The sequence below is a fragment of the Denticeps clupeoides genome, chromosome 11, assembly GCF_900700375.1.
Source record: "Denticeps clupeoides chromosome 11, fDenClu1.1, whole genome shotgun sequence".
Lineage (NCBI taxonomy): Eukaryota > Metazoa > Chordata > Actinopteri > Clupeiformes > Denticipitidae > Denticeps > Denticeps clupeoides.
In genome coordinates, this window is record NC_041717.1 from 514,921 (window position 1) to 541,944 (window position 27,024).

The 27,024-nt window shown below is 40.8% G+C and overlaps 1 protein-coding gene across 2 annotated transcripts in view; it reads left to right on the forward strand.

Annotated features, from left to right (window-relative positions):
* LOC114799037 (mitogen-activated protein kinase kinase kinase kinase 4-like) overlaps positions 1 to 25,657 on the forward strand; it is a 43,646-nt gene extending 17,989 nt beyond the window's left edge. The window contains exons 8-29 of one of the 2 annotated variants that reach the window (XM_028995158.1): positions 130 to 184; positions 778 to 856; positions 2,695 to 2,870; positions 4,799 to 4,871; positions 5,215 to 5,425; positions 5,526 to 5,687; positions 8,228 to 8,314; positions 12,882 to 13,034; positions 14,462 to 14,553; positions 14,678 to 14,775; positions 14,853 to 14,941; positions 15,194 to 15,375; positions 15,664 to 15,781; positions 16,939 to 17,050; positions 17,354 to 17,521; positions 18,473 to 18,616; positions 19,320 to 19,454; positions 20,811 to 20,911; positions 21,907 to 22,056; positions 22,527 to 22,686; positions 22,795 to 22,934; positions 23,605 to 25,657. In XM_028995158.1, the coding sequence (XP_028850991.1) occupies positions 130 to 184; positions 778 to 856; positions 2,695 to 2,870; positions 4,799 to 4,871; positions 5,215 to 5,425; positions 5,526 to 5,687; positions 8,228 to 8,314; positions 12,882 to 13,034; positions 14,462 to 14,553; positions 14,678 to 14,775; positions 14,853 to 14,941; positions 15,194 to 15,375; positions 15,664 to 15,781; positions 16,939 to 17,050; positions 17,354 to 17,521; positions 18,473 to 18,616; positions 19,320 to 19,454; positions 20,811 to 20,911; positions 21,907 to 22,056; positions 22,527 to 22,686; positions 22,795 to 22,934; positions 23,605 to 23,688 (2,769 nt within the window). In that variant the 3' untranslated portion in view covers positions 23,689 to 25,657. The remainder of the gene's footprint in view (positions 1 to 129; positions 185 to 777; positions 857 to 2,694; positions 2,871 to 4,798; positions 4,872 to 5,214; positions 5,426 to 5,525; positions 5,688 to 8,227; positions 8,315 to 12,881; positions 13,035 to 14,461; positions 14,554 to 14,677; positions 14,776 to 14,852; positions 14,942 to 15,193; positions 15,376 to 15,663; positions 15,782 to 16,938; positions 17,051 to 17,353; positions 17,522 to 18,472; positions 18,617 to 19,319; positions 19,455 to 20,810; positions 20,912 to 21,906; positions 22,057 to 22,526; positions 22,687 to 22,794; positions 22,935 to 23,604) is intronic. The other variant, XM_028995159.1, reaches the window with a different exon arrangement.
* Positions 25,658 to 27,024: the final 1,367 nt, after the last annotated feature.

The window sequence follows — 27,024 nt, forward strand, 5'->3', positions numbered from 1 at the left end:
ACTGATCATTAAAATATTTAAATATGTTGGTAGGTGCAATTTTCCATTTTGTTTAATTTTTGGTGGTCATTGATTTTTTTAAGCTACTTAACTAAACATGCAGACAGTCACTTGTTTGTCTTGTTGCAGAGTGATCTGTGGTCATGTGGCATCACAGCAATAGAGATGGCAGAGGGCGCGCCACGTGAGTATTACTGTACTCTCATGTACTGTGTTTTACTGTGGTGTGAATTATATGGCATTTGTGCTGTACTAAAATAATGGTAGATATCTGCTCAACTACAGTATACAGTACTATACTACAGGGCACCTGTCACATGGAATTTTGGGTCTCATTAATTAGCACATAGAAAGGGTTTTACATTTATTCCTTTGGATCTTGGCCAAGTAAAACTCAATCAAAGTATAGATTTACTCCAATGTGTTCTCTTAACACATGTTTAACTTAATCTTCAGCGTTATTAAATCAATATTGCAAAGGCCTAAATTACTGTTCTAAAAAAGGCCCCTGTGCTTGAACCTAATACTATTTTGGGGGTCCCTGGCATTGAAAAGTTTTGGAACCACTACTATACTATTCAAAGTAAAGCATAATTTATATAAGAATACATTCATTAATAATATATAAATGGTATTGTACTAATAATGTTGCTCATTGTACAATTTTATTGCCCATAATACACCAGTTTATTGTACCAGTTTTATTGCCCATAATACACTGATGCTGTAGCCAACCCTGACTTATTCAATGTTCTGTGTTCTGCTGATTTCGGACAGCCCTGTGTGACATGCACCCGATGAGGGCGCTCTTCCTAATCCCCCGAAACCCACCACCTCGACTCAAGTCAAAGAAATGGTGAGTTCATTTGCTTCAATAGATGTAGAAACGCATGACTTTGCAGTGTATATTAATTTCAATCCATTCACTCTTATCCATTTCAATCCATTCAATCGTAAATAAGGATGGACGATCTATGTATTTTCAGTTTCGATCCGATCCCGATACATTACAGCAGATATTGATACAAGTGAACCTTTTTTGTATAGAGACATGCCTATTAAACTTCTTATATCGTTGAGTATATAGAATGCATGAATTGAAAGCACCAATCCTGATGCAGGGTTCAGTGTAGGCGTGATTAACGCCATCAAAGCTCACCACTCACTCTATCCAATCACATAATGTGTTATATAATTACACCTCATTATTTCAGTTAAACTGAAAAGAAGCAGTGTAGTTATCACATGTTATTTCACAGTCAGATCAAACCTGGCTGGCCTGAAGCATCCTGCCATCCTCGAGGTGTTGTCGTTGAATAGACTCAGGAATACACTACATCCATTCCATACATGGAAGACTTTCAGATTTGTTCCATGTAAACAAAGTTTGGCCAAAGATCCTTATTTCCTTCCAGCCGTCTGTTCTCCCATCACAAGTATCCTGAAATCTAGTTAATGCTGTGATTGCATAATCCAGAAATGACGTCATCTGTGAGACCAAATGGGGAGATACAGGAAACAGAAGCCGCGATAAATAACGTGATTACATGAGCAGAAATAACGTCTTGTCTCGTTTTTAGTGTAGTTTTTATTTTGTTAGCTATATTTAGTCTCATTTTTATTAGCCAACCATATTACATCATATATTTTAGTTATAGTCACATGACATGTCTTGTCTCCTATTCATCATGTCAAAAAGGTTTGTTTATTTATGAAGAAATTTCTTAATCTCGTTCACGAAAAAACACTAGCTATGTCCCATTTTTTTCCTGAAAAATGGCTTGGGAAGTTGATCAGCTGTCATGTCAGCGAGCTGACGGGGGAAGGAAGCCCAGAGGCGGGACATTCTGGGAAACAGTGATTTATTACAATACAAACAAAACCAGGCACGATGGCCAAAAACAGGGGGAATAAAGGGGAGAACAAAAACAAGCCCACAGGCATGTGCCGATTGCCAGAACTCAAAACACTACCAAACAGTTGCCAGGTCCACAAAGAAAGCAGTTTCCCCCCAAAGTAATTTGGAACAGACAGTTTTACAATGCCCTTATCTTTTCACAACTCTCACAATAACAGGAACTGCCTAAAGAAAAAACAAGGAACTGTTTTTTAGTCTGTAGTACAGGTCAGGGCGAAACAACAAGCATGTTATTTGATTAAGATAGTTATACATGAAAACCCTTACAGTATCCTAATCTTAACTGCAAATGAAAGGCAATTACTAATCCATGCTGGCTAAGAATGCATGTGCAGCGGTTAGCGGTGGTAGTAGCCTAGTGGGTAACACACTCGCCTATGAACTTTCAGGGGCAGTGGTGGCCTAGCGGTTAAGGAAGAGGCCCCGTAATCAGAAGGTTGCCGGTTCGAATCCCGATCCGCCAAGGTGCCACTGAGCAAAGCACAGTCCGCACACACTGCTCGCCTGTCATGGCTGCCCATGCTCCACTGCTCACTCAGGGTGATGGGTTAAATGCAGAGAAAAAATTTCACTGTGTGCACCGTGTGCTGTGCTTCTGTGTATCACATGTGACAATCACTTAACTTACTACCATTGTGTCCCAGAGCAAGACACTTAACCCTAAGATGCTCCAGGGGGGGACTGTCCCTGTATCTACTGATTTTAAGTCGCTCTGGATAAGCATTTCTAGCTTTTCATTTAATTTCTCGTCTCTATCACCATCCATCTCTCCTCAGGTCTAAGAAGTTCTTTAACTTCATTGAAGCCTCTCTGGTTAAGAATTATACCCAGAGGCCACCAACGGAGCAGCTGCTGAAGCACCCGTTTATCCGAGACCAGCCCAATGAGAGGCAGGTGCGCATCCAGCTCAAAGACCACATTGACCGCACCCGCAAGAAGAGGGGCGAGAAGGGTGAGGCTCTGTCTCTCTCTCTTTATACACAAACACAAACACACACACACACACACAAAGGAGTTCTATCAAGTTGAGGTTGGCTGTGTGCAGGCCAGTAAATTTGCTCATCTATGTCTTAATCTTGCTTTGTTCAATGTTGTTTGGTCATGTTGGAACAGGATGGGACTATTTTTACTTGTTTTAAATATATCCATTATACAATTTAAAATGCACATTCTCACATGCACATTATGTCCTTGAACCAGTGTCCATATATCGAAAGTGAAGAGTCTTTGTATTTGCACAGAATAAATCTTATCAAGTGAACAGCATCAAGCGAACAGAATGCCATTATGTCTGCTTCACCTGTAGTTAATTTTACAACACCAGGAGCAACACCGAACATTGCAAAGTGTGGTAGGAATAAGAATAGAGGTTTTTAATAAAGCCTGTTTGGTTAGATCCTATCACTGGAGGGATAACCTTCATGAACTGGGGGAAGACAGGGAAGGAAGGACGCAAGATAAAAGACAAATTACCAGACAAGAACAAGACACAGCCATGATACATTTATAGAAAAAAGAACAGCTGGAAACAATCAGGGCAATCAGGAACACAAGACAGGGGAAACAAGATTCAAGGAAATGTCCGGATCATGACAGCTTGACGCATGGTGGGTGTATGTGGCTAGGTGCAAGCAGAGAGTGGCAGAGATTTGAAAACAGACTGCAGCAGTGGGGAAAGAGAATTCGAGAGAATTCTGAGAGGTACCCGTCTGGGCCTGGGGATTTACCTTTCTGCTCAGTAGTTATATTTTTCCCCATGATTGGAATATAAAATAAATAAAAAAACTGGTCTAGAACTGATATGTTAGTAACTGAATCCGGAGTAAATGGTGATTGATAAAAATTATGAAAGCCCAAAGTTGATTTCTGCCAAATCTTTGTAATTGGTGCCAATATCATTTTTTATTTATGTTTTATCCAAGTTTACCTATTTTCTCACATTGCTCATAGAAATCACGATAATTTTGACAAAATATTGTATTTGTTGATATATAATGAGATTGTATTCTGTTTGTAACAGTAGTTATTTTTGGCAAGGGTTTTTTGCTGTGTAATACATATAACATTAATATCTGGTTTGTGAGCTGTTTTAGCTGCTTATTTCTCTTTTTTCTTTGGTTTGCACAGAATGAGATAAATTTCCCTCTGAGATATGCCTTAAACAATTCCCGTACAGTTGTTGATGACATACCGGGGGATTCTCATTTGAAATAAAATTCACAAACTTTTTGTCTGAAAGACATAGGGTTTATTCTTCAATGGCTAACGCTGTGGTGAGTGGACAAAATAATGTCATGGTTAGGGGTCTATGGTCATAACTGCAGTCTCCTATCAAAGAGAGGGGTCTTGCATCAATGTTTGGGAATTTGGGTTACAGAATTGCCATACATCAACTATGCTATACATTTGAAGAAAGTGTTAAATAGGAATGAGTCTTTATACTAGGGATGCACAATTAATTGAATTTAATCTTCATAGCGATTTTGGCTGCCACGATTAAATTAAGATTGTTGACAATGATATTGACATTTAAAAAAACCAACCACCAGGGGGCGAACAAAACCATAGACTCAACGGCAACCTCAAATTGTGACAGAGTGAGACGTGCGCGCACCTTTATATAAGTGTACCTTATTTGAGGTTGAAAAAGTTGGCAACCCTAATAGATATTTACACCATATATATATACACTAGATGTCGCAGAAATTGTGTTAGTGTATATAGAATTAGTGTTAGTGGGCTTATGGGCAAACCACATACTACATTTTATTCATAGATTTGTGGCTGCTGAGATAACCTTGATTCCTTGTCAAGCTGGGATTTATGAGGTCAGAGCATTTTACAGTCCAAAAGTGTTCATTGTATTTGTGTTCTCTGTAGATGAGACTGAGTATGAGTACAGTGGCAGTGAAGAGGAGGAAGAGGAAGCTCCTGAACAGGAGGGAGAACCCAGGTATGTGTCCACCATGAACACACACATGCTTCTGTCCAGGGCTCGGTATTGAGTTTCCATCGTATCACAGTACTTTCCCGGCATTTTTAGTGGCTTAGAGAACACCTGGGACTCTCAGCATCATCCTGACATTGTTCATGGTCACAACATCAAATGACAAGTTGCTAAGGAACAGCTTGACCAAAGATGAACTCTTTCATCATGTTTGTTGTAAAAAATAAACATTAATACTACAATGGCAGGAAAACTGCCTAAATGTGTCCATCTTCAAATTCATATTGCACATGTTACACACACACTCACGCCTACAGCCACGTTCTGTGTGTATTTGTCTTGAGCGCAGCTCTATTGTCAACGTGCCTGGCGAGTCAACCCTGCGCCGGGACTTCATTCGGCTCCAACAGGAGAACAAGGAGAGGTCCGAGGCACTGAGGCGGCAGCAGCTCCTGCAGGAGCAGCAGCTCCGAGAGCAGGAGGAGTACAAGCGGCAGCTGCTGGCTGAGCGGCAAAAGCGCATTGAGCAACAGAAGGAGCAGAGGAGGAGGCTGGAGGAGGTACACTGACTGTCTGTACTCATTTTTGCACTCAGCTCCTCTAATAAAAAGTGGTCACTGACCCCTTCTTCTTTCTGTTACCCCTGCTGGTGACCCATAGCAACAGCGGCGTGAGCGGGAGATGAGGAGGCAGCAGGAGAGGGAGCAGAGGAGGAGGGAGCAGGAGGAGAAGAGGAGGATTGAGGAGATGGAGCGCCGCCGTAAAGAGGAGGAGGAACGCAGGAGGGCAGAGGAAGAGAAGAGGAGGGCTGACCGTGAACAGGTTCAATTCTATGTTGATAAGTGGAGTTTGGAGATTTGGAGATGCTTGTTTTACTGTGTTTGAGATAGGGACAGTTTTAAATACAGGTGTGAATGTAGACCACCTACACAAATTATGTTTACAGCAGGTTCCTAATTTCATCTTTGCAAAAGGCACAAAATGTTGGAATGTGGGAAGGAAGAGGGGGTTCATGTAAATGAGCTTGCGGGTGGTGTGAGTGGACATTTAAATGCAGGGAGGCAGTTTTAAAAAAGACTTTTAAAAGACTTTTGAGCACAAGATTACTCCAGAATCCATGTTTCACTTTGGCACTTATAAAGAGAACAATTTACGGTGAAAATAATCATATCACATAATTACATTAATAAATTGAATGTGCTTCTATGCATATTGATAATAAAACAATAAGCCTTGTATACATAATATATGAATAGTATAACTATAAAAAAGGGGACTTGTATAGCCCAAAATCACATACAGTATGTCTCAATGGGCTTTGACAAGCCCTACAGTTGACACCCCCACACTTGACCCTTCTGCACACAAGGAAAAACTCCACACAAAAAAACTCTTGGAGAGAGGAAAAAAAGAAAGGAAGAAACCTTGGGAAGGAATGATACAGAGAGGGACCCCCTTCCAGGGTAGAGTGAGCCTGCAAATGGTGTCAGTGCAGAAAGAACGAAAAAATAATAATAAGTCCTACAGTTGTATGGTTGGTCCAGAATGTATTCCAGTGTCATGGTCTACATTACATGTCCATTATGGTGTTACTGGTCCATTTGAAGATCCCTGAAGCTGTAGTTGTTACGGTGGTGGTGGCTGTGGTGACATGCTAAGTCCTTGTTTAGCACTTGTCAGGAACCAGGATTTATCTGCTGGTCTCTTCACTGGAGTCTGCCAGTAGTCTGTATGCTTGATAGGTCAAAAGTAGGATTTTGTAGTCAATCCTTAATTTGATGGGAAACCAGTGCAGTGATTTGTGGTCAAACTTCCTAGTTCTAGTTAGAACGCTGGTTGCAGCATTCTGTACTAGCTGGAGTTTACTCATGCACCTACTAGAGCATCCAGACAGTAATGCGTTGCAGTAATCTAACCTTGATGTAATAAATGCATGGACCAACTTTTCTGCATCATGCATTGAAATGATATTTCTTATTTTTGCAATATTTCTAAGGTGAAAGAATGCTATCCTAGTGACATTATCTATATGCGAATTGAGTGAAAGACCTGCATCAATGATGACCCCTAGATCGTTTACTTCAATACTTGGTGAAATAGAAAGGCTATCCAGGGTTACGCTGTAGTCAGCCAGCTTATGCCTGGCTGCTTGAGACCCAAGTACGAGAGCTTCTGTCTTGTCAGTGTTTAACAGGAGAAAGTTGGTGAGCATCCACTGTCTAATGTCCTTCAGACAATTCTCTATTTTGTTCAGCTGCTGCCTCTGAGGACAGAACCTTGTGGAACACCAAACTCTACTTTACTATGTGAAGACAAATCACCATTGATGTCCACAAACTGATATTGGTTGGTCAGATATGATCTGAACCATTCAAGGGCTGTTCCCTTAATCCCAATAACATTCTCTAACCTGGCAAGGAGAATAGCGTGATCGATAGTGTCAAACGCTGCACTCAGATCAAGCAGGACAAGCAGTGAGATGCATCCCTGATCAGAGGCCAACAGCAGGTCATTAACCACTTTAACCAGCGCTGTCTCAGTGCTATGATGAGGTCTAAATCCCGATGTCAATATCAATACCAGGATGTCAATATTGCAATAATCAGTAAACAGTGCTAATAATACAGTAACACGATGAACAGTGAGAATGCAACAACCCCACCTTCCAGTGCCTAATGTGCTGCCGTATGCGCGAACAAACCCAAAAATGCTCCACCGTGTAGTGCTAGTTAGAGTGAAATTACAGTTTTATAAGGTGAGGTTAGGTACACCCAAGTGTCCCCTACCCTAAATAGACAAATTATATATGGTAGATGGCTAGATAGTTTTCATCCAATAATGTTACCTAATGGTGAAGCAGACCTTGCTTGGCTATGTTCTAGGCACATTTCAATATGTCCCACTAGCAAGTACAGTTACACTAAACTTGATGTTATCCTCAGTAAGAAAATCTAAATCTAACCCATGCTTACTAATATTTCAGGATATTTCTCACTGTTTTCTCATACACAGCTGGTTAGCATTCCTTTTCAACAAAGCTGATATGTCTTTGACATGTCTTTTACTACATGCTTACTGTCAGCATACCATTATTTTCCCAATGCTACCCTTTACAGTGTATGCAACTAAATAAAAGAATATTAACTGACAAAAGAGTTTACTTATCGGTTGCGATGTACATTGCAATGTGTTGTATGTGCAATATATGTGTATTATATGTGTAAAATACAGATGTGCAGATTGGGCTTCATGTTTCGTCAATAAAGTTTTTTGTAATTATCAAGATTAATACAACTGAGCAGTGTACAGACACACGGGGGGCACAGTGCACAAAGGGGTTAATGATTTGTGTTGATTGACAGGAGTATATTCGCCGACAGCTGGAGGAAGAACAGAGACATCTGGAGATTCTGCAACAGCAGCTACTACATGAACAAGCCATGCTGCTGGTGAGGAACCACCTTGACTTCTATGGAAACGTCTGTCTCCTTTTCTTTTTCTTACTCACCTATAGAAACACAAGGGCTCCCACATATCTGGGGGAACTTGGTCATGGTGTCTGGCTGGGGTTTCTGCTGTGAAGCCCCTTTGCTGGTCTGTTGTCTAGATGATTGCAGGAACACAGGTATATTTTATGTTGAAAGCTGTGACATTTATTAGCAGCGCAGTGGTACTGGGTGTGCAGTGAATTCAGACTTACCAATTGTAAACCCTTGAGCTGATAGTAAAATAACTAAATTAAAGTCATAATACATAATATTTGGTTGCAGCCCTTGCTTGCAATAACTTCATAAACCCTTCAGCCCATATATTCCATTACCTGTGGTTCTTTGTTTGGTCATTGGTTATGCTCTCCCAGGCTTTTACCACAGCCTCCATTAGTTGGTGTTTGTTTTGGAGGGTTTCTATCTTCAGTCTCCTCTTCAGGAGGTCAAATGCATGTTCAGTTGGCTTAAGATCTGGTTATTGACTTGATGCTTTGTTAAGGTGGCATTTGTGTTTTGTTTCATCGTCTTGCAATGTTTTATGTGTTTATACTGTTTATTCTGTTTTGTGTTTAAATGATAGAACCTGTTCCAGAAGCAGTCATACTCAAGGCATCATGCTTTACAGATTTAGGATCATGAGCAGATTGCTTCTTAATCCCTTATCTCTGATTCACAATGGCATGCTTATTTCCTGCAGACTTCATGTTCTTCTACCTTTCACATAAAAATTCTGTCACGGAAACACCAAAGAATAGATATCAAGGGCTTCTTAATGACTGAAGAATCAGTCTTATATCACACTGTCTGACAAGAAATGTCTGATGCTTATCGTACTTAAAAAAAAAAAGGTGAAAAAAAAGTTTTCCGACAGTCTTGAATGAGTTCCCAGAGGTGTTTAGCACTTGTTGGCCCCTTTGCCTTCACTCTGTGGTTCAGCTCACCCCAAACCATCTCGACTGGGTTCAAGTCCGGTGACTGTGGAGTCAAACATTTGGCCTGTACCGTAAATCTCTTTCTTGTCCTAGTGGGAAAGGGTGAGATGGAGTGCAGTGGAAATGTCTTCTTCGCTCTACCTGTTCAACTGTAGTGGGTCCAATGAGTGGAGGAGGTTGCTCTTCACCTGTGCCATGACTAGTCATTCAGGCATGATAACGAAGACTCACTTTGGAAGAGCCAGGGAAACAAACTTAGGTGCATTGTGAAAGTCAGTTGTGACATCTTCAGAACTAAGGGTAATCTGAAGAGTCGTAACCTGAAGAGCTTTGCCAGATGAAAAACGCCAGTAGAACAATGTGAAGAAGCACACATTGTGAACAAGTGTAGAACTGCTTGACCAAGGTGCTTTTAAGGTTGCTAGGTTGTGATAGTACCCCCTTGTCTAGGGCCGGATGGCCCAACCAGGTCAGGCTTTGAGTCATACAAGTCTTGGATGAGCTTTGGTTTGTAGATGTTATGACAGAGCAATCTTTTGGATCGTATCCAACATCTGATAAATGCTTTAAATGTGTCCTTCCTAATCTCAAAATACTCCATAGTTCGGCCCTGGTGGCACACATCAAGCTGTGCACTGTGTAGGTGGGTGTGACGAGGTGCATAGGGCCTGTAGAAAGAGACACCTTGCAGGGCAGTGTGTGGGGAATGGAACGTTGAGTTGCCACCAGGTTGACCTGATAAACCACTCGGAATGGCCTTGTATACCCAGCATGGGTAATCCCTGGTCATCTGGGTGGTGGAACAGGGTGGTGTGATGGCATTAATCCACGTGTTGCTTCACAGTGTAGGTGGATTGCCAAAGGGCATGAGGTAGTGAGCAACCTCTGGCCAAAGGGAATTTCAGAACCAGGAAGACTGGTTGGTGGAACAATAATAACATTCTGAGTTTCTAGTGGCAATCAGAGGGCTAAAGACTCAACACAAAATCCATGGTGACATGGAACCAGGGGTGACAGGGAGATGGCACACACACGTTTGTCAACCACAAAAGGAAGCTGAGGGCTCAATGTGGTCCAGGACGGGAGCAGAGGTGACTTGCTGCTTGGACAGGGTGAATGCAATCTGATCAGCTGGGGTCGAATTCAGAAGGTTTGTTGCATAGGTGGTAGAGCTGGGTGACATGGCAAAACAAAAAATTGAAGTTTTTTTCTGATATTGCCAGTCTGAAACCAAAGACACCAGAGATAATAAACAGTTTATTCAAATATAAAAATCACTATTTCTGCTCCATTTTCATGCATTTCACTCTTTGCTAGCCTTAGTGAGATGGTACTGTGCATGTGGCTTTCATATTCTACCGTCTCAGACGCCTAAACATCCCAACCTGCAAAAACCTGAAAATCTGACATGAAATGCGTTTTATATTTTGGTTTTTGGGACACTCTCCCTCTGCTATAATGCTAGTAGGTGGGAGATTAAAGGTGCAGACAGATAGTTGATGGTTGTGGGAGTATCAGTCTAGGACAGGGGTGAGCAAACTATGGCCCGTGGGCCACATCCAACCTGTTGGTCTTTTTAATCTGGCCTGCTGAAGATTGGTATATAATAAACGAAATCAAGGCATAATTATGACTGTTATTACAGGAGTTTGGTCTATTACCGAACTACTGAGGTGCCTGACACAGGATGTGACCTGGCTGACGTGCTTGATGTAACGTTGCTAAACTCTCTATGCTACACAGTGAAACAAATCTTGATGTCTAATACAAAATGTCCAAGCCAGCACATAGCAGCACATAGCATTGGTGTAAGCTCTCATGCAAGCAGTCCCGTAAGCGCTGGCGTAGCGTTTGTGCAAGCCCTTCCGGGTCAAACACCTACCAACAACATAGAGTTGTTTATACCTGAATAGTTGCATGCGCCACCCTGTGTTCCACCCCTATATTACAACCTTTAACAATACAACATTTGGTGCCTACAACTGTAATACTGTGTGATGCGCACATTTGAATATGTGGAGAGCTGGAATAAGAGCTTTTTATTTGTATAAACTGGTAGCTGAAGTGCCCCACCGTGGGGAAGTGGTGACCTAGTGGTTAAGGATGCAGCCCCGTAATCAAAAGGTTGTCTGTTCGAATCCCGATCCGTCAAGGTTCCACTGAGGTGCCACTGCTCCCGGTCACCTGTCATGGCTGCCCACTGCTCCCCAAGAGTGATGGGTTAAAAATAGAGGACACATTTAGTTGTGTGCACTGTGTGCAGTGCTGTGCTTCACACTTATCCTTCACCTTAAAACAGTACAACATGCCCATTTTCTACTTACTGACTAGCAAGAACGTGGCTGCTCTTACTCTCTGGCACCACACAATGAAGCTGGTGCCTAACTGCCCACCTACACTAAACTGTGTTTATCCCCCATGTAACACACATCTCAACATGCAACATTCAACTATTTACATCCAACCCGCTCATTTCCTTTTCTTTGTTAGTTTAGCAAGCCTTTCTCTGAAGTGAAAGCTGATAAGCAACACAGTTCCCACAAAAGTGAATGTAAATATTAACATGCCTTTTTTATGTTTATGTCTGATATGGCCCGGCCCATCTGACAATTTTTTTTAAGTCAATGTGGCCCCTGAACTGAAAAGTTTGCCCACCCCTGGTCTAAGACCACAGTGACATTTTGGCAGGGTCCATAGACCAGGAAGGTACATTTCTCAAGTTTGACGAAGAGTCTGTGTCTGAGGAGACAGTAGGACCTGGAGAGGAAGTGGGTTTGGAGGTCAGACAAGAAGACTACGATCATTCTTGGAAAGTCTTGTTTGACTCACTGAGCAGTGTGAGAGGTCGAAAGGCATGACAACACTTATTGTGGCCGCTCAGGACATCCAGAACAACTGATAGGAAGTGGGATTTGAACCTGTGACTTTGTGGTCTTCTGGTTACTAGGCTAGACCTTCCTAGGCTTCTACCACCTCTACTGGGTATAGCTTGGGGAAGATGATGGCTCCTGCCAGAAGCTCAAAAGCTATGCTGACGAGGAGCAGGGGATAAGGTACAAGTGTAAAAGGCTGTAATTTATGTTGAATTTCTTTTTTCTACTTGGGCTAGAGTACTGATACAGTGGTGGCCTAGCGGTTTAGGAAGCGGCCCCGTAATCATAAGGTTGCCGGTTCAAATTCTGATCCGCCAAGGTGCCACTGAGGTGCCACTGAGCAAAGCACCGTCCCCACACACTGCTCCCCGGGCACCTGTCATGGCCGCCCACTGCTCACTCAGGGTGATGGGTTAAATGCAGAGGACAAATTTCACTGTGTGCACTGTGTGCTGTGCTGCTGTGTATCACAAGTGACAATCACTTCACTTTCACTTCTTGCTAGACTGTTCCACTGCTAGGAAGGAGTCTTGATGTGTCTCTGAAAGACCTGACTATGAAAGGATCCTTATCAAGAGAAAGTTCAACCATGTTGAATCATGAGAAATGTTTATTTGTGAACATATAGGAACACTAAGGGAACTTTTGTGAGCGAAATGTGTTTTCACATATTTTCTTTTCATTGTTATTGAATTCATTTGGAAATTTCATGTCTGGCTCCAGGCTGATGAACGCTATAGGAAGAATGTGCAGGGCTCCCCTCAGGCAGCTGCGTCCAAGCCACCCCCGCCTGCCGTTCCACCTCGCATGGATGCCCACCCCAACGGCAATGCCCCTGACAACCAATCTGCTATTCAGCGTCCGATGGAGTCCCAGGTAACCATGGTAGCCCTGTTGTCTTTCCGCTTGTTCTGGCTTCCTCTCCCTCTGTTTTTCTGTAACTTTCTAATGTATTACCGCATGACCCTCTTCTTTTTGCTGTACATGTTCTTCACTGGTCATGTTTCTCTCTTACTGGGGTTCACTCTCTCTCATCTAGTTCCACTTAACTGCTTAACTGCTTTCCTAACTGCTTTCCTAACTCCTTATCTTTGAACGTCTTTTTCATTTTCTTGCAGGTTGCTGCAAATGTTTGTGTAATCGCCAGCATGTAAATCTTAATCTTTCTTTGTCTGTGATTGTCATAATTGTTCTCTTTGACTCCTGTGTATTTCTGTTTCCTGATTTCTTCATAGGGGACTAGTAATAATTTACAGTTAACCTCTTCCTTCTCTTCCTTTCCAGCGCTCATGCTTTATAGATCTCTGTTTAGTATACATCAGTCTGTGCCTCAGTATCAGTGCAAATAGAAATGAAACATACACAAAAAATGTTTGAGCCTTTAAAAGTATTTTCATAGTGACCTGCCTTCGGTCAACTCTTAAGCCAGAAAAGGTTGAGAGGCTGTCTTTTATCGCCAAAAATCTGAAAGCCTTGTTCACTTACTTTGTTTAAAATGTTTTGCCTAAAATAATGAATAATTGTGATTAATAGTCATGATTACAATACTGATAAAAATGAATCGTGATTTTGGCCATAATCGTGCAGCCCTTGCAGTACACTTGTAACTGGAAGATTTTTGGTTCCGACCACCAAGGTACCACTGAGGTCGTAAGCAAGGCACCATCCCCACAGAATGCAGGGCAGAAACTATATATTTGGCCATGTGCACTCTTGTGGATGCTTCCAGCATTGAATAGCAGCATAACAGCGATATTATTTTCATTCTAGTTGTGCTGTTCTTAGCTTTAGTCTCAGTTGCCATGGAAACAATGGAACAGGCATAATTATGATACAGCTGACTGACTGCCCTGAATCTGAGAAATACCCACTAGTATATATAACATTATTATTCTGAAATGCTGTCACCACCTATAGAGCGTAGTCATAAGACGTACACATTACCATCACATCTTGTGTTTTCTTAGCATGTTAGCATTAGCTACAGCAAAGGACCTCACTAGCTGTGATTCTTCCTCCTTAAATTGTGCAAAATGATTTCTGGATGGTCCAGTGGTCACAACTGTCCTCCCTTAAGGGCCGCTCTGTCCGTCCCTACACTCGCACACATTTAGCAACCTCACCACCCTGCCTGACCTCTGCACCCTGAACCCCAGTGGGGACCTGGCTGAGTGCCAGTAGAGGGCAGCAGAGTCTTGGGTTTTCACTTTTCAGGTTGTGAAGGTTGAGTCAAATGCAGTTTTGGCAATGCCTTGACAACTGAAGGCCTGCATCTTGTATGAGCACAACTGTCTTTATGAAAGGTTCTAGTAAGGAACAACTCCAGGTCACCTGCCCTTTCCCATCGAGAACACTCTTACCATGGCAGCCAGGCAGCACAGAGAAATGTTCCCAGGTATGATATTAGCATGCTGAATTTGAATGTGTGCATTTTCACTGTATGTGTCTTTGTGTGTGTGAGAGGCAGAGAGAGAGAAAGATTATGGTGTGCAAACCTCTCTGTATCTCTCTATATACAGTAATGTGGAGCCTAGATTGCTATGGGAACATATGGAGCATTTAGGCAGTGGGAGTTCCTCTGGGTCCAGCACTGGCTCAGAAAAACATAGAACACGCAGTGAGTACATAGACAGACACACACACACACCTGTTGGACCCTGACTGTCATTTGACATTTGACCTCCATTTTAACAGCCTCATCTAAATCGGGACTGCAGCATGCTGAGCATGCTGGGAAAAAATTGGAGGAGAAGAAGGATCTTACCCGCACTGGCTGTCCAGGGGTGAGAGGGGCTGTGTGTGCTTCTCAGTGTGACTAACCTGCTTTGTCTAACAGGTTTTAAAATGCAACATGGACCCTGCTTTCTCTTTGCTAGATGCTGACTGCCGCATTTGTCTAACCAGTTCCTTCCTTAGCAGCGCCCTGCCCACTGCCTGTGCAGATTGGAGCAGTGAAGTTAGATGAGAGAGAGAGACTCCATTTATATAGTGCTTAATGAGACTGAAATATTAAAGACCTAATCCCTAAACTACAGGACCTCACTGCCTTGGCTAAGGAGCTGCGTGCAGTGGAGGATGTCCGGCCTCTGCACAAAGTGACAGACTACTCCTCCTCTAGTGAGGACTCAGGCACCACTGATGATGATGATGACGATGAAGAGGTGGACCAGGAAGCAGGAGAGGAGTCAACCTCAGGACCTGAAGACTCACGTGCTGTGTATGCAAAACTCACTGCAAACATGTTAAAGGAATGTATAGCCAGTTTATAATTTAGACGCATGTTCTGGACACTTTAATTTTTGTTTTTTGGAAGGCATGAAGGTGTGATATAAAACTTACAGACTTTGTATATTAAGTTTATTTTGATCGCTTTACAACTACATATGTCAGTTAATCAGGCCTTTTGAAGTTCTGACTAAAATCTCCTCTATAAACATCATTCCCACTACTTAACTTTTCTAAGTGGCTCAAACATCATCTCTTTTATGTTCTTATGATGATGCAGTTCATCTCGTCTAAGTAATGGAGAGACTGAGTCAGCAAAGACCATGGTTGTCCACGATGATGGAGAGAGTGACCACACCTCCACCTCTTGCAAGGACAGCACGCTGGTGGTGCGGCAGGTATGATGAGACCTCACCTACCCTACATCTCAAACTGAATTTAAGTCAGTGAACTCAGAGCAACAAGTCTGTTATCACCATGGGCATTATAATTTAGACATTTGGAAACATAAAGAAATTTCCTCATAAGCAATCATCGGGGGGTTCTTCGCTTCCACGTCATAAAAGGTCACTAAAATGATGTCACTAAAACAGAAAACTTTATTCAATGAGGAAAAAAAAAGAGATTGCAGTCCCAAAAAACAACTAAATGAAATTATTTGTTGAGTGCAGAGACTGCTTCTCTGGCCAAGGATCACACATGTCCTGGAACATCTGAGTCTTCTTTCTGTGTGTTTTTAAACAGACATAATTGTGGTCAGGACATGATAAATTTATATCTCGCATATTTACATTATTAGCTCATCAACAAGCTGGAAACATGATTTCTTCTAGACATTCCTAGAAAATATTTTTTGGCAGCAACGATGCAGCTCAGGTTATTAATATTGACAGCTGAAGTACAGAACCATCACTGCAGAGATGTGCAGCAGCAGAACTGACCAGTGGTGTATCACCAGTGGTGATACAGATAAACAAAGACTGTAGCGAGACCAAATCAAAGAACTTTATAAATACATAATACATGTGGTACCCAGTGATGACAAAAGCATGAAAACTCGATCCCCTTCCAGAAGTGGTAACAGCTTTCATATTGAAACACCATTTCATTTAGTTGTGTCATTGTGTGCTTTATAAAGTCGAAATTAGTTCGCTTCCTTAGCTGCAAAGCCACCACTGCCCCGTTGTTGGATGAAGACAAAATAACTATTCAAAGATATAATTCTCAGGCTTGCCTAAGACCATTGTACAAGACTGTATGAACCGTTGGGTTCAATATTTATTCTACTGTCACGATGGCTGGACATACGCACGACGTCACCAAACGGGTTTAAAACAGGACCGGACAAGGGAAACATCACCAAACAATGACCCGACGGCGAACAGACACGAACAGTCATACAATCATACACAGGAGAAAACAATCAGGAAACATAATAAAACAGGACTAACATGAAACTCTGGTCCGAACTCCGGACCCGGAGTGGCCCCTGCTGGATCGGATCATGACAACTACATTAGTATGTGATGTACCTATTTGCATGTTTTTTCCACAGTCTCAGTCAGCCACAATGCAGAAGCACAAGTCGTCCTCCTCCTTCACTCCATTCATTGACCCACGCCTCCTGCAGGTGTCTCCATCCACCGGCAGCGCCCTCAACAATGTTGGTCAGTACACACTCTCACAGACACCCAGAAGATCTTGGAAATGTCAACAACTCAATCACTACATCAGCAGGAATGTCATAACAGGAGGCACAATGCACAAGCCAGTCACGGACTTTATTGCAGACAGGATGACTCACAACAATCATGAGCAGAATCAAAAGATAACAGAATACAAGAGACTTTTTCATCAAAATTGTCATCAAAATTCTGGCCATCCTTTCTCAGTCACACAAAACAATCCACACACACTCGAAATGTTGCTTCATGACCTTCTTGGTACTTACTTCAGACTTTGATGTTTAGGTTACGGGAATGATGCCCGACTGCAGGAGGCCCTCCGTGCGGATGCATCACGTAAAGGCTCGGTAGTGAACGTGAACCCAGTAAACACACGTCCTCAGAGCGACACGCCGGAAATCCGCAAATACAAGAAGAGATTTAATTCTGAGATCCTGTGCGCTGCACTTTGGGGTGAGGAAACACACAAGGGGTATAGTATATTTGAACTATGCAATCACTACACACAAGGTGCTGCATTATCTAAGTGGAAAGTGCAAGTGAATTTTGGTGTGTCTGCATATTTTGCACTTTGCGCACTGCATAACAATGTTTGCACATAAAAGAAAGACCAAAACTGACTATTAAACTTTTATTTTCCCTAACAGAACAGCGAATGCAAAATAATTGAAATAAAATGTAAAAAAAAAAAAAAAACTTAAAAATTAAATAAATAAGTTAAAAGAAAAATCATGTTATATTACTTGTTATATTACTATTTTGATTTTACTTGATGAAGTATTTCAAGTATTTCAATTTATTGGAACAACTTTATTGAACAAGTTTCTGGCTGCACACAAAGCACCTCACTTTTGTCCATTCCTAAAGAATACACTTTTAGTCTTGCATGTTTAGCTGGATTCCACCTCACAAGAGTTTGTCAGGCTTCAGTGATAGAAGGCCACAATTCACCTCATGCGAGCCATCAGATGTGTGATGAGGGGAACACCAGGCTAAATTAAACCTGTGGGCAAAATACTTGGCAAAATATGGTGTGCCTCCTCACAGCTAAGTCCATTTTTCATATAATGTAGACTTTGCATGCTGTTTTTTTCATACCGCTGTTAGTGAGAGGTAAGCCATGTCCCATTAGTGGGCCGAGGCACAGTTGGTTTGTGGTTTTCAAAATTACCTATTAGCACCTTGTGCCAACTTATTTTAATTGAACCTCCCTCTCTCTCCCATGACCTGCATTTTTTGTATTTAAAGACAAAATTCTGAATATGCTGTGCACTTTGATTAAAGGTTTGCATGTAGTGAACATGCCTATAAAGCTGTCATTAAGTGCTTAAAATATACTGAAAGGGTCTTCAATGTTAAGTAATTGCACTTGTCATGTTATGGTTATATGGCTGTGTGCATCAGGCGTCAATCTGCTGGTGGGGACGGAATCCGGCCTGATGCTCCTGGACCGCAGCGGGCAGGGAAAGGTTTACCCACTTATCAACCGCAGGCGTTTTCAGCAGATGGATGTCCTGGAAGGCCTCAATGTGCTGGTGACCATTTCAGGTACCTCACACATACATGAATTATTTTCACTGTGAAATAAGCAGAGATTAATGAAGTAAGTGCCAAGAAGTACAAATACTTCATGTTGCTGCATTCAGGTAGCGATATTATATTATACTGTATATATTTTTGTATATGTATTTTCCCACAACTTTTTGCTATTACTACAGCACTTCCTCTTTGTGGTAAAACACAAACATGTCTACAACATTAACAGGGTTTTTTGCTGCCAAGAATTTTGCAACTTTCCCTCGTCCAGAAATAAGACGGAAATTGAGTAACGTGTGTGTTTTGTTGTGTTTCATACATGTTCTTGCATCACTTCAAGGGGACAAATGCATTCATCTACATATCACAGAGAGAAGAGAACACACACACACACAAGATTTCACCAGTAGCAGCGACTGTCGAGTTAGCTCTTGGCCCTTGACCTTTATATGTCAGATTTCACAAATGTGCTTGAGCAACAACATCCATGTTTGTCATGTGCAGTAACTAATAGATCATTAGAGAATGACCATGGATGTTCAAATAAAGTAACAAAAATTTCCAAAGAGATATTTGGAGACTGCTGAAACAGCCAACCATGTGGTGCATCAAAATTAATAGAAGGAATGTTAATCATTTAGCCCTCTTAAACTAAGGTATTTTATATAAAAAATAAAAATAAATTAAACATGCCATTCTGTGTCCCTCTTTGCAGGTAAGAAGAATAAGTTACGGGTGTACTACCTGTCCTGGCTGAGGAACAAGATCTTGCACAATGACCCTGAGGTGGAGAAGAAGCAGGGCTGGACCACAGTGGGTGACCTAGAGGGTTGTGTTCATTACAAAGTTGGTATGTCTTCCTGTCACGTTAGTCTAAAAATTAAGACACTTAAGTTTTGCCTGCAAGCAAACTGATAAAAATAATTGGTTATTACTGCAGATGTTGTCCTATTATTATTTTATATTAAAACATTCCAGAAACTCATGATAGGAGGACTTTCTCCAAATTGTCCAGCATAAAATAAAAATAAAATAAATCAGGCTAACATTAACTTGAAAATTTGTTGACTAGGCTTAAAAGCCAGGCCTGTGTCATGAAACAAGAACACTAAAATGATAAAAAATAAAACCAGATTCATACCAGAGACTGTTCATATATAAAGACACACACAACCAAAAAAGTTAAGATGTATGTTTGTATTTGAGCTTGTATATAGAAATGTAGAAGAAGGCAGTTTGTTTGCTGCAGGCCTGGAATTCGGTACAGTAATGTGTGTCTGCAGGCAACAGTGAAGCATGGTAAGGGGTTCCTGGCAGGTTTGAGGCTCACTTTCGCAAATGGAGTTGGATTTTTGTCAGAATTAAGTTAAAGTGAAGTAATTGTCATTGAGAAACACTGCAGCACAACACATGGTCACGCAACAAAATTTGTCCATGAAGTCGTAGAAGTGATTTTTTGAAAGGATTGCCAGGAGAATTATCTCTCAAAAAATTATATAGCAGCATGGTTTAGGTTGGTAAAGTTTCATCTGAACAAACCACAAGACGTCCTAGAACTGTCCTTTGGACAATCAGGATCTAAGTAGAGGTGTTTGGCCATCATACACAGCACAAATGTCATACCAAATGTCAAGCTGATGATTCAGGCTTGTCTTGCAGCTACAGGACCTGGGCTCTTTGCAGTCATTGAACTCCTGACCATGAACTCCTCTGTATACCAAAATATCATAGTCAAATTTGAGCCAATCTCTCAGCTACATCTACAAAAGAATGGCTGAAAATCAACCCGACTGAGAGTTTTGGCAGGACCTTAATGGAACTCTGCATAAACAAAGGCCTGCAAAACTCAAGTGAAAGTGATTGTTTTTGTCATTGCGATACACAGCAAGCACAGCACACGGTGACACAATAAAATGTGTCCTCTGCATTTAATCCATCATCATTAGTGAGCTGTGGGCATCCATGAATAGTGGGCGCCCGGGGGAAATTATCTGAACAGTGTGGTGGGCCAAATGTCATCCTCATCAACTGATAATCATACAAAAAAAATGTATATCCTGATTAAGGACCAGATTGACTTGCTGTATATTCAAGGCCTATAGATTTTATATTACCACTGTTATCTTAATGACTTTAACCTCACATATGAGAATTCTAATGTAAATGTTCTTTTTGCTCTGAATGTTTCCCCTCTTATGGTATACAGTCAAATATGAGAGAATCAAATTCCTGGTTTTGGCTTTGAAGAACTCAGTTGAGGTCTATGCTTGGGCCCCCAAACCATATCACAAGTTCATGGCATTCAAGGTAAGCTGAAAGCAAACAGAAAAATACGGTGATAATGATTTTAAAAGAATATATACACACAAACACACATTTTGTCTTTAAATGTGTATCCAAGGTTTTTGTCATCTTTTATCATTATAAAAACATTATTTTAAAGGTTAGCTGTATCCTGGGCACCCTGTCTGATTTCTTGGTATAGATTTAGGGAATGCTGCTCAAGCACTAGAAAGCTTTCTGTTTTCTTTCTTTTTTTTCATAAATTCATCAACATAATTCAAATCATATTAGTTATACATAATCTTGTTAATTTTTGGGGATAGGACCTTTTTGTCCCCGTTCTCAAGAATGGGTGTAACATCTGTCATTAAATGTATGTACATGTTGATTCATAAATGCTTTTATGTTTGAGCAGTATAATGGGTGTTTAATTAATTAAACATTAACATAATATTCATTCTTTATTTACTACTTTATTATACTACTGCACATTTTCATGGACCTGACAGTTGACAAAATATAAGCCTTCTGTTGAAAATAAAAAAACATATCTCTTGACCCATTAAAGGTTTAATAGCAAAGACTTTTAAAATGTATTATTAATATAATTAATTAGCATAATTAAGCTAAAATTAAGCATCCTCCCAAAATGTGGGTTTACCCTTATTCTTAAGAATTAAGGGACACTCTTGGGTGACACTCTTAACAAGTTTTTTTGCGTGTTCAAATGTATGTATATAGATGACATTAATGGACAAGTTCTCATATTTAGAGCATTTGTAAATCTTGAGTTATAGCTCTAATTTGAGTTCAAAATAAGTTCTGATTTGGTTACATAATTTACTCACATTATATTACATTGCAAAATTTAGAACAGATTGCAATCACTATATACAGGGCAAGTCCACGTTGTCTTAAAAGTCATAGGCAAGCTATTACAGCATATTTTGAATGTTGATCTTGAGACATCCTGTATTAAACTGTAGATGTGGAATGAATGTCTTATTTTTTTGTTGTAGTCATTTGGAGATTTGGTGCACAAACCACTGCTGGTTGACCTGACAGTCGAGGAAGGCCAGAGGTTAAAGGTCATCTACGGATCATGCTCTGGATTTCATGCAGTGGATGTGGACTCTGGGGCTGTGTATGACATCTACTTGCCCACCCATGTAATGGTTACCATTGTGATATATACCTATGTGATTGTGATATTGGTGGATATCAGTACTCAAAATATTGTAAATGAATACAAATGAGAATACCTTTATGTATTTTGAATCTTTTAAATGATTGTATGCAATATTCTAATAATATTAGATCAATCAATGTAAAACAAAAATGAATGTGTACAATGTAGGAAGCTTTACCTTTTAAAATCACATTACAAAAATTACCTTTTTAATTTTGGTGAGATGACAGGACAGTAGTCGACAATAATATCATGGTGTGTGTAACTAAATTTTTTACTACATTTTTTTTTTACGTTACCACTGTACTGCAAAAACCGACCACAGTTGGTTATTTGGTTTTCTGATATAAAAACACATAAAAACAGCACCATAGTATTTTACATATCTATGTATTTTCTCTAATAGGATGGAAAAAATGTTTTCTAAATTTCTCACATTTTTTCTGTCAGATTCAAACCAGCATCCAGCCTCATGCCATTATCATCCTGCCCAACACTGATGGCATTGAGCTGCTGCTTTGTTACGAAGATGAGGGCGTTTATGTCAACACCTATGGCCGTATCACCAAGGACGTGGTGCTCCAGTGGGGCGAGATGCCCACCTCCGTAGGTGGGTGTGGCTTTGACTGTATACATATTCAACCACGCTGGTTGTGACTGTTTATGTGTGTCTGTGTTTGTGAATGATTTTTCCTCTTTGCTTGTGTGTTCCCTGCAGCCTACATTCGTTCCAACCAGATTATGGGTTGGGGAGAGAAGGCCATAGAGATTCGCTCAGTGGAGACCGGACATCTGGATGGTGTCTTCATGCACAAGAGAGCACAGAGACTCAAGTTTTTGTGTGAGAGGAATGATAAGGTGAAATGTTCACGGTTTTCCAAACATGAACACTACCCCACTGACAAAACCACAAGAAGTCTTTTCCCATTAGGATACAGAACATTTTATATTCAACAGTAAAGAATGAAAAAGTAATGTATTCTGTTCTGTGGTTTATATGTAAATATGGGTTATTGATATACTTATTCATATAGTTTAATTAAAAGAAGGGTAGACCACAATAAACAGCACTGCTTGATCATGTAGGGATTTATAGACCCTAGCATGGACCAGAACCAACTGTTGGGAATCCAGTATAGTTGTAATGTGATCAATGCTGTGGCATTCAATACCATCTGTACACATGAAATGAAAGCCACATATATTTGAGTAATGACTAATATAATATGAGTAATGTAAGGCTCAGGTCTTTTTTTTATCATGACAGTCAAATATAAAGACAGGGAGTCATCTGCTCCTATTAATAGCACCTCGGTTTTAGCAGAATTTAAGTGAAATGGAACAAACTGTTGTCATTGTGATTCATGGCACAGCACACTGTAAATAGAAAACAGAAAATCACAAAGTAGAAAATACCTGGGCCAACCAAACAGCATCAGTCAGATAACTAAGGGTAAATCCATGTAAGACCAGGTCTCATCATCACACAGAATATAAACTGAGCAGGAAACTGTGTTTATCTTCTCAGGTTTTCTTCGCTTCTGTTCGTTCGGGTGGCTCCAGTCAGGTGTACTTCATGACCTTGGGCCGCACCTCACTGCTGAGCTGGTAAAAGTCTTGCCCAGCGAAGCCCAGTCCAAGACACTTCAAGACGACGGAAAAAGAAAAAAACAACTTCCATGAATGGACTGGACATACGCCTGGATTTCCCCACTGTGAGGAGCCATGTGGCACCTGATGATGTCACAGACTGGGAACATGTACAGCAACCAATTAAACCTGAAAACATGATGTTGAAATGAGTGTGAGGTGGGTAGGGCCACCTGAGCTTTCAGTATTAATGCTAGTCTGTGTTACTGTCTCTACTGGAGCATGTGAGGCTGATGGTGCCGTTTGATTAGGCGACGCTGCTTGTCAATCATTTCTGTGAAGGAGACTGGATTTTTAAAAAGGGAAATATGAGGGTTGTCCTCAAGATGCATGAAGGCTTTTTTGGTGAGACCTGCTGAGAGAGCAGGGACTGTGTGCGCAAATGGGCCAAAGTGACAGATAGGACTAATGTGTGTGTGCGTTTATTTTCTATTAGAACAGTTATAATAACAATAATAATTGTTATTGTTTTTGTTGTTATTATTATAGTTACTGTTGTTCTAAAATGACTTCTAAGTGTAATTGGATTTTAACTTTTGGTATGTGTGATCTGGTACCTCTGGCTGGGGAAGATGGAAGAAAGAATATGTTTAGAAAAAACTTTTCTTCAACTCACCACGCCTTCCACCTGCAGAGGGGTGCTTGGGTAAAAAAACAGAAGTTACCGAATCAGATGGGACTGACAAGATTGGCTCCTGTCTTGGTTTTGCCAGATGCCCTTGTTCTGTTGGAGTGACTGTGATGTCAGACGTGTGTGTGTGTGTGTGTGTGTGTGTGTGTGTGTGTGACCAGGATCCACATAGATCATGGGAAATCTCTGACCTGCAGCCCTGCTGGATGTCTGTTTTCTGGCTCTTTCTGGAGAGTTTTCATTAATGCTTGTGTTTCTACTGCTAACAACGTTTTTTTTGTGTGTGTCTGTATGTGTGTGTGTGTGTGTGTGTGTGTGTGTGAGACCAAGGTGTTTTTCTTGTGTTTTTTGTCACTTATGGACAAAAACACACACATATACACACACACACATATATGCACTCTTCTCACCAGTGAGCCCCACTCTGTGCAGAACTATATCTGTCTCAAAGACAGATAAAGCCAACCCTTTTCTTGGCAGTTCGGAGAGTGGGAGCGAATGAGATGTTGGTTCTTTAGGTTGAGAGATTCCAGCTGTTCTGGACCAGGTTCTCACGACACTTTCTTCCTTCATCTTTATTGTCACTTTTCAGAAGAGTTAATTACCATGAAAGCCATTAATGTGAAAAGCAATGAAGGTGTCAAAAGAAGAAAACAGCCTTTTTAGTTTTTTTGTTTTTTTGACTAAAGATGGCGATTTTGAAGATGGCGAAAAGACGCGGTTTACTGAAACCATTAGATTAGAATTTTCTTTTTTCCCCTCACTTGAAATGTTGTATATTCCTCCATTCTAGATAGTAAAGAGGATCAATGATTGCTTCCATTGTCTCTGTTATTGTATTTAATCATCATAAATAGTAATTAATAATAATTTAACTGCAATGCGCTAATATTATAACACCTTATTCTGAGATGTTTAAAGGGGTAATGTTTTTGTAAGTCTAATGTGTATCCTTAATATTTATGTTTTATTTCTCCATGGCTTATGATTTCTAGCAGTCTTATGTTCCTTGTTCTTTTCATAAGTGATTTGTCAGTGGTTGAAATGTGACCCTTTCACAACTGAACTCAAACACAGCTGCTAAAGCAAGCAAGTCACAAAACCTGATGGTGTTCCCATGGTGACCTGCAGTGTTCCACACCCCACCAGTATTTCCACAGTGACCAGCCATGTGCCGGCACTGGCTCTGATGTGTGTGTGTGTGTGTGTGTGTGTGTGTGTGTGTGTGTGTGTGTGTGCGCGTGTGGCTCCTGTATTTCTACTTTTTTCCTTTAAATTAAACTTTAAATGATTTAATGAACATGTGTCCTGCTGTCCTTCTCTCCTTGTGGACATGTAACATGTCAAAAGTAAAAAAATGTATAATTAAAGTAGCCGCTGAAACAGACGATCACATGACTTTAGGTGATGTTTGGAAAATGTTCAAAAATTAGCATTAGCTACCAATATAAAAAAATGCTAACGTGGCGTAGCCAAGATGCGTCACGTTGTATGTGGTGACATTTGGAATATGTTGCATGTTGGCTAAGGTGTAATAGAACAAGGCATCCTAATGAAGTGGCTGGTTTAAGATTACATTGATTTACAGTGTTGCCGATGCTGCAGTATCAGTACCCCTTGTAGGGCCCCCTTTGTTGGCAATGACACTGTAGCAGTATCACTTGTTAGGGCCCCCAATTTAAAAATGCTACCAATGCTAAAATTAAAATTCCTATGGACAATTGACCCTATTTGAGCATTAATAACTAGGCCACGCCCACTCCGATTGCTTATGAAAGTAATAGCACTGTAATAGCTGAAAAAGTGAGTGAAAAAGAATAATAAATAATTTTTTGTCACCCATTGACACTTTTTGTTTTTCCAAAATTGTGCGTAATCAGACAGACAAGCCATTTGTCAAAATGTTGGTCTTTGTATGTCTAACCATCTGGACACAGTACCGTAAATCCCACCGAGCCAAGCCACATGTTAAACCGTGCATAACAAAAAGCCACACGACCTAACATGAAATTCGTGTGTGTGGGCTCAACCATGTCACGCAAATTCTAAAAAAACTGCTTTGTCATTGTTGTGTTTTGTCAAGAGACCTAGGCCAGACCTCTCTGTTTTTTTGTGCATTTCAAGGTCTTAGTGTGGCAGCCACGAATGCAAGACATGGCTTTTTTTCCTCTTTTCGAAATTTTCCAGGTTTTTTCAGGTTTCCTGACCCCTGTTGGTGGTAGCGACACATCCAATAAAGAAAGATTATGAGACTCAGCAAGGCCAAAGGCCTCACAGGGATCTGAGAAGTTCTTCCTCTGCATTACCCAATGGTAAACTGTACTTTTAAACTTTGAACCCGATTTGTGGGCGGCTCGTACGACTTACCAAAATAAACAATATATCTTATTGTGTGGAGAGGTCAGGCCGAAGGCCAGTATTCCATGTTTTCCCAACCCCCGACTCCCATATGTCAGGTCTCTACTCCAGGGTCACTAGCTTCAACGGGTACCTTCAGGGAGCCAAAAACATATTCCCAGAACAATAGTAAATGGTCTATAATACTGACAGGCCCAAATTAACTATTTGAATGCAACAAGATTCATAATAATGTGAGAGCATTGCATAACAAATACCCAGATATGCCATAAAAATTAAGAACACTATGATTCCTTTGACAGGTTCAAA